This window comes from Rhagoletis pomonella, unplaced genomic scaffold, assembly GCF_013731165.1.
Source record: "Rhagoletis pomonella isolate Grant_MI unplaced genomic scaffold, Rhpom_1.0 Rhpom_scaffold_00532, whole genome shotgun sequence".
Lineage (NCBI taxonomy): Eukaryota > Metazoa > Arthropoda > Insecta > Diptera > Tephritidae > Rhagoletis > Rhagoletis pomonella.
In genome coordinates this window covers 1-8,230 of record NW_023459086.1, presented here as the reverse complement: position 1 = coordinate 8,230, position 8,230 = coordinate 1, and the positions used below count along the sequence as shown (strand labels likewise).

The 8,230-nt window shown below is 39.4% G+C and overlaps 1 protein-coding gene across 1 annotated transcript; it reads left to right on the top strand.

The window, feature by feature from the left end:
* Positions 1-402: 402 nt before the first annotated feature.
* LOC118751090 lies at positions 403-4,128 on the top strand (the record flags this gene model as incomplete). The annotated part of the gene is made up of 2 exons (XM_036485858.1): positions 403-1,268; positions 1,763-4,128. Coding segments are annotated over exons 1-2 (3,232 nt in total), but the record flags the coding sequence as incomplete, so codon positions are not given.
* Positions 4,129-8,230: the final 4,102 nt, after the last annotated feature.

The following is an 8,230-nucleotide window of genomic DNA, read 5'->3' as shown; positions in this document are numbered from 1 at the left end:
GAACAACGAGAATCTCGCCTACAACAAAATCGTGTGAGAGCTTCAACCTCCAGAGATTCTGAAAATCCCGAACAACGCAACGAACGGCTTCGCACTAATCTATCACGATTGACCCATTCAAGAGAAAGAACACATTTAATGTTGGCGGCATACAATTATGACAAAAACAGAGACTACGAAAATCATGCAGATGTCGCCATTGGACCGATGAATAAAGTTTGTTTGCATTGCCCTGCTTTGAAGTTTGCAAAGGAATCACCAGGAATGTGTTGTTCAAATGGTAAAATAGTTTTGCCATCGTTAATTGAGGCACCTGAACCACTACTTAGTTACCTTTCTGGCACAACTCCTATTTCAAACCACTTTTTGAAAAACATACGCAAGTACAACTCTTGCTTTCAAATGACTTCGTTTGGAGCAACGAAAATTATATCTGAAGGCGGTTACATGCCAACATTCAAAGTTCAAGGCCAAATATACCACAAAATCGGTTCATTGCTCGCAGTGCCACAAAAAGATGCGAAATTTCTGCAAATTTATTTCACTGGAAATGATGCACTGGAAGTAGACAAGCGTTGCGCAATTAGTTCTGGGATCCGACGCGAGATCATTTCAAGCTTGCAGGCAATGTTCCATGAACAAAACAATTTGATTCGCCTTTTTAAAACAGCTCTGGATCAAATGCCATCAGATGACTATAGTGTTGTTATTAGAGCAGACAAAGTTCCTGATGGTGAACATGAAAGGCGCTTCAATGCTCCAGTAACAGGGGATGTTGCAATTGTAATAGTTGGCACCGAATTCGATCGACGTGACATCATTATCCACCGGCGAAATGCTAATGTACAGAGAGTATCGGAAACACATCGATCGTATGATGCACTCCAATATCCAGTGCTGTTTCCCCATGGAGAAGAAGGATATCATTTCAACATCAGGCAAGTCGACCCCAGCACAAGTGAAACGACGACAAAGAAAGTGTCCTGCATGGATTATTATACAAACCGCATTATGATTCGTGGAAATGAATCCAATCATATCTTAAAATGTCGTGAATTATTCCAACAGTTTATTGTAGACATTTACGCGAAAGTCGAAAGTGAGCGTCTTCTTTTCATTCGCTTAAATCAAAAGAAGCTGCGCGTTGAAGAATACGTTCATTTACGTGATGCAGTTGCTAATGATGGAAACATTGCTGACATTGGACAAATGGTAATTTTACCTGTAACATATATGCACCTGCACGAATACGGGCAAGATGCTATGACGTACGTTCGAAAGTATGGACGACCAGACCTATTCATCACCTTCACTTGCAATCCATCGTGGAGTGAAATAACCGAATTGCTTTTTGCAGGCCAGAGCTCATCGCACAGACATGATCTTCTCGCTCGAATATTCAAGCAAAAGCTAATAAGTGTTATGAATGTCATCACGAAGAATTTTTTTTTTTTGGAGAAACCAGATGCTGGATGTACTCAATTGAATGGCAAAAGAGAGGCTTACCACACGCTCACATTTTGATTTGGTTGAAGCAAAAAATTATACCTACACAAATTGATAGCGTTATATCAGCCGAGCTTCCAAATCAAGCCGAAGATCCCATTCTTTTTGAAATAATCAAGAAAAATATGATTCATGGGCCATGCGGTACTTTTAATCCTAATTAACCATGTATGCAAAACGGCAAATGCACAAAGCGATATCCACGTGAGTTGATTACTGAAACTCAAACTGGAGGTGATGGATATCCTCTGTATAGGCGAAGAAATCCCACTAATGGTGGATACACAACTACTATTAAGATGCGAAGTGTAGATATCGACATAGACAATAGATGGATCGTGCCATACTCGCCACTACTTTCAAAAATGTTTAATGCTCACATCAATGTTGAGTATTGTAATTCAGTAAAGTCCACCAAATATATTTGTAAATATGTTAACAAGGGCAGTGACATGGCAGTATTCGGATTAGCAAATCGAGGTGATGAGATCACGCAATATCAAACAGGGCGCTACATCAGCAGTAACGAAGCAGTATGGCGGATATTTGCATTCAATATTCACGAACGATATCCAACGGTTCAACATCTCGCTGTTCATTTGGAAAATGGTCAGCGGGTTTACTTCACCGAAGAAAATGCGCAAAATAGAGTGGAGCAACCACAAAACACAACACTGACTGCTTTTTTCGAATTGTGTACATCCGAAAATTTTGCTAAAACGTTGCTGTATCAAGATGTGCCCAAATATTATACTTGGAACACATCGACAAAAAAGTTCAACAGAAGAAAAAGAGGTGCAATTGTTCCAGAGCATCCTGGTATATATTCGTCCGATGCATTGGGACGTGTGTATACTGTTCATCCAAATAACGCCGAGTGCTATTATTTGCGGTTGTTGCTGCATACAATCAAAGGGCCGACATCGTTCCTTACATTGAAAACCATCGACGGAGTAGAATGCCAAACGTACAGAGAAGCGTGCTTTAAACTGGGCTTACTTGAGAATGATCAGAATTGGAACACAACTCTGACTGAAGCATCACTCACATGCCATCCAAAGCAAATACGAACTTTGTTTGCGATAATTTTAACAACATGCGCACCATCGAATCCTCGACAACTGTGGGGAATGCATCGGGAAAGCCTCAGTGAAGATATTCTAAGACAAGCACGTACAAGCGATCCAAGTCAGGAATATTCGGATGACATTTTCAATGAAGCTTTAATATTAATGGAGGACTTATGCATGTCAATCAACAACAAAGCTCTTTGTCAACTCGGTATGCCAGCACTGACACGAGATAGAAATGCTGTACAAGACAGAGACTTGATGCGAGAACAGCAGTTTGATGCAAATCAGCTTGAACGATTTGTGCAAACGCAAAAAGAGTTTTTAGTTGACGATCAGAAAAAAGCTTATGACAAAATCATGCAACGTGTAACCAAAGGAGATGGCGGAATTATCTTCCTAGATGCTCCAGGAAGTACCGGGAAAACTTTCCTCATCAATTTAATATTGGCGTCAGTTCGAATGCGAAATGGGATTGCAGTAGCAGTAGCATCATCGGGGATTGCATCAACACTACTTGATGGAGGACGTACAGCGCATTCAGCACTTAAGCTTCCATTGAATTTGCACCAGACCGAAACACCTACATGTAACATCAGCAAAAACTCTGGTATGGCCATAGTCCTTAAAACGTGCAAAATTATAATTTGGGACGAATGCACCATGGCACATAAGAAATCGCTCGAAGCACTTGACCGAACTCTGCGAGATTTTCGTGGAAAAGACCAACCGATGGGAGGCGCTCTTATACTCCTTGCAGGTGATTTTCGTCAAACATTACCCGTTATACCACGATCAACGCCTGCAGACGAGCTGAACGCGTGCTTAAAGGCATCGCATCTGTGGAACTATGTCGAAAAAATTACGCTTACAACAAATATGCGAGTGCATTTGCTGCAAGATACGTCTGCCCAAATATTTTCAAAGCAACTTTTAGATATCGGAAACGGTAAAGTTCATATTGATCGCACAACAAATGAGATATCATTTTCGTCCAACTGTTGTCAAATGCAGCAGAGCATTCAAGACGTCATCGACAGAGTATTTCCGAACTTAACGATCAACTACCGAAATCCGGAATGGCTCCGCGACCGTGCAATTTTAGCTCCGAAGAACGATGATGTTAGTAAATTAAACGGTCAAATTCAATTGAAAATTCCAGGAGAAGCAGTCGAATATAAATCGATTGATACAGTAATGGACAAAGATCAAGCTGTTAATTACCCAACTGAATTTCTTAATTCTTTGGAGCCACCTGGAATGCCTCCTCATTCGTTGGCGTTAAAAGTTGGATCACCAGTGATGCTTATTCGGAACTTGAACGCGCCGAAACTGTGCAACGGAACCAGAGTGATAATAAAAAAATTAACACCGAATTTAATCGAGGCAACAATCATCAGCGGTAAATTCAAAGGCGAAGATGTGCTGATTCCACGTGTACCGATGATTTCCAACGATTTACCGTTCGAATTCAAGCGGCTTCAATTCCCTTTGCGTCTTGCCTTTGCTATAACTATAAATAAAGCACAAGGGCAATCATTAACTATTGCGGGTTTGGATTTGAAAAATTTCTGCTTTTCACATGGCCAATTATACGTCGCCTGTTCACGAGTTGGGTCACGACAAAATTTATATATTTACACACTAAATGAAAAAACTTAAAATATTGTTTATCTGTTAGCATTAAGGTAAATAAAAAGGTCTTCAGTTTCAAAACTCTAAATAATGTGTCTTTCTTTGGCGTAGCAACGCGCGCCGGGTGTTGCTAGTTTAAATTATAATAATTCAATACTTACAGAAATTTAAACTCTCTTCCATTGCTTCAGAGGCATTATTACTTTTGAAGGAGCCTATTTTAACTCGCTATAGTGCTTCCAAAAAGAAGGAATTCCTCCGCTACTTCCCATTTTTCTTTTTTCTTCCCTGCCAGGTTAATGTATTTATTAGAACGTTCTCACATACTTAAATTTAATAATAAATCTTACCTGAACTTTTGGGTCAAGTTATTAATCCGTGTGCGGAGCTCTTTAGCGGACAGCACAATATAGTGACGCCGTTGTAGCTCTGCACACATATTTTGGTAAATATGACCGTTCTTATGTACACCTCTGAGTTTTTGTATGTTTTCACGCCATATATCTATTATAAAGTGGGTTTCATCCCCTTTTATATACTTGCGTTTTTTTACTTATTTCCATGGCGGAATATTTCGATGGATTTTTGATGAATGAGCAGCTGACATCTGTCATTTTTGGATATATTCAGTGCGAAATGACCATTCATAATAACAATACCACAAAATCAGAACCTTCGAAAGCTGTAATCTCTCTGCAAAAAATATTTGGTTGCTCACGTAGTATTTTTAAGAATATGTGACTTGGTCTACGAAAAGGGAGCTTACGTGCGAAAACTAGTTTTCTGTGAAAAAGCTGTTAAAAGTAAGCAACTCGTTTCGTCAGTTTCTCATTATCTCGTCCAGTAAGTGTTGTTGTTGGTCCAGTAAGTGTTGTTGTTGGTCCAGTAAGTGTTGTTGTTGGTCGGAATATTATTATAGTTCATCGTGGAAGTTGCTAGTGTGGGACATTTAAAAAAGTAACACTGAAGAAGTGACGTTTACTGTTTCTGTTGATTATCGTCTTCGCATTTCGCATGAAATGAAACATGAGTGTTGATGAGGAGTTCAGTGCCGTATACGGACAATATTTCCATGAAAAGGATGATGAAAACGATGATGAAAACTATGAAGAGAGCGATGATGATGAAGACGAATTATGTTTATCTCAGGCAGTAGATGATACCGAACAAACTTTTGTTAAGATGGACCTGTATGTTGTTGATGTAAAGGAGGAGGAGCTGGTAACAAAATTTATTATTATTTTTGGCCCATAATACGTTTTTCTAGTGTATAATCATGTCTTTATAGCTTATAATTCAATGTATTTTGTTCATTTCCAATAAATTATATTTTGTCGTATTTTTACTCTTCTTTCTCTACATTTTTAGTACACTTCTAAGCAAGTTAGGATTTTCTGCTTTTCACCACGTGAAAAAGCATCTCATCTTCCATCCGAATCCACCAAAAAGTGAAAATTGATTTTTTGACACCTAAGCCCCCTTTCCGTAGACCAGGTCACATATTATAATATTTGGTGACAGACATATGGGCATTTCCATGGTGGCGCACGTGACAGTCGTACGATTTCAATGCGATACAAAAAAGGAATACCATTTGTTTTCTTTAACTTTTTTGAGCCATTGTATAGCACATAATTAGCTCTATATTCAACCGAAAAATGAAATCAATCGAACTGCTTGGTCCTGAAATATAAGCATTTAAAGAGAGTGTCGTAACGTGACAAAAAATGGAAGTTGATTTTTTCTTTTCTTACAAAATCGCAAAACTCTGCGAATTGTGGATGGCTATTTTCATGAAACTTATTTTAATATGATTTGGAGCAATTCTAGTTGTTTTTAGAGTTTTTTGAATTAATGCAAATTGTTTCAATTCTCTTTTACAACCCCAAGTGTGAAACGTGACGTGACGTGGCGTCACGTGACATTTTTGTTAATATTGCTTTTAAATGAATTTTCAACGCAAATAAAACATGTATTTTATCTAGAATATACTTTATATTTTGACTTCAGCGCCAATTCAGGGTCAATTTATTAGAAATCTATGATTTATTATGTTTCAACCACATACGCCAAATTCGAACCAAATCGGACCATAAATACGGTTTTTCGAAATATCTCGACCTTGGCACCACCTAGGAAGACCATTTTATGCAAACATGATTCTAACGGGTGATTTTTTTGAGGTTAGGATTTTCATGCATTAGTATTTGACAGATCACGTGGGATTTCAGACATGGTGTCAAAGAGAAAGATGCTCAGTATGCTTTGAAATTTCATCATGAGTAGACTTACTAACGAGCAACGCTTGCAAATCATTGAATTTTATTACCAAAATCAGTGTTCGGTTCGAAATGTGTTTCGCGCTTTACGTCCGATTTATGGTCTACATAATCGACCAAGTGAGCAAACAATTAATGCGATTGTGACCAAGTTTCGCACTCAGTTTACTTTATTGGACATTAAACCAACCACACGAATGCGTACAGTGCGTACAGAAGAGAATATTGCGTCTGTTTCTGAGAGTGTTGCTGAAGACCGTGAAATGTCGATTCGTCGCCGTTCGCAGCAATTGGGTTTGTGTTATTCGACCACATGGAAGATTTTACGCAAAGATCTTGGTGTAAAACCGTATAAAATACAGCTCGTGCAAGAACTGAAGCCGAACGATCTGCCACAACGTCGAATTTTCAGTGAATGGGCCCTAGAAAAGTTGGCAGAAAATCCGCTTTTTTATCGACAAATTTTGTTCAGCGATGAGGCTCATTTCTGGTTGAATGGCTTCGTAAATAAGCAAAATTGCCGCATTTGGAGTGAAGAGCAACCAGAAGCCGTTCAAGAACTGCCCATGCATCCCGAAAAATGCACTGTTTGGTGTGGTTTGTACGCTGGTGGAATCATTGGACCGTATTTTTTCAAAGATGCTGTTGGACGCAACGTTACGGTGAATGGCGATCGCTATCGTTCGATGCTAACAAACTTTTTGTTGCCAAAAATGGAAGAACTGAACTTGGTTGACATGTGGTTTCAACAAGATGGCGCTACATGCCACACAGCTCGCGATTCTATGGCCATTTTGAGGGAAAACTTCGGAGAACAATTCATCTCAAGAAATGGACCGGTAAGTTGGCCACCAAGATCATGCGATTTGACGCCTTTAGACTATTTTTTGTGGGGCTACGTCAAGTCTAAAGTCTACAGAAATAAGCCAGCAACTATTCCAGCTTTGGAAGACAACATTTCCGAAGAAATTCGGGCTATTCCGGCCGAAATGCTCGAAAAAGTTGCCCAAAATTGGACTTTCCGAATGGACCACCTAAGACGCAGCCGCGGTCAACATTTAAATGAAATTATCTTCAAAAAGTAAATGTCATGGACCAATCTAACGTTTCAAATAAAGAACCGATGAGATTTTGCAAATTTTATGCGTTTTTTTTAAAAAAAAAGTTATCAAGCTCTTAAAAAATCACCCGTTACTTACATAGCCAGTATATATTTTAAAAAGCAGACAAATAGGCCCGTAAATGCGTTAGATATAAAACTTTTATTTTTTTTGTCGTGGTGGACCTTCCGCTGGAAACACCCATATGTACCCAATCGTACCTCCCAAATCCGAGAATATTTTCCAACCGGTACATGGCGCCATGTGGCCAGCCAAGATAATCCAGCCAACCTCGGTATTTGGCGAATTCCCCACTCTGGTGGCACGGACCAAAATGGCTCCCTTGCCACATGGATGCATGGCCATTTTGCATGCAGAGCATCTCGACCAGAAAAGCGCAAGGTGGAGGTATATCACGCTATCGAAGAAGAGATAAATTTTCTTGATCGCTTTTCTTCTTTCTCTCGAGCACTCAGCGTGACTGCGAACATGTTCCGCTTCGTGCACAATGCCCGCCATAAATCAAAGGGGTTAGCTAGAATCACTAATCCACATCTGACACATAACGAATTTAAATATGCAAAAATACGGGGAAACCCGCAGTTGCTGACCAAGAGGACTAATCCAAACCAGCACAATC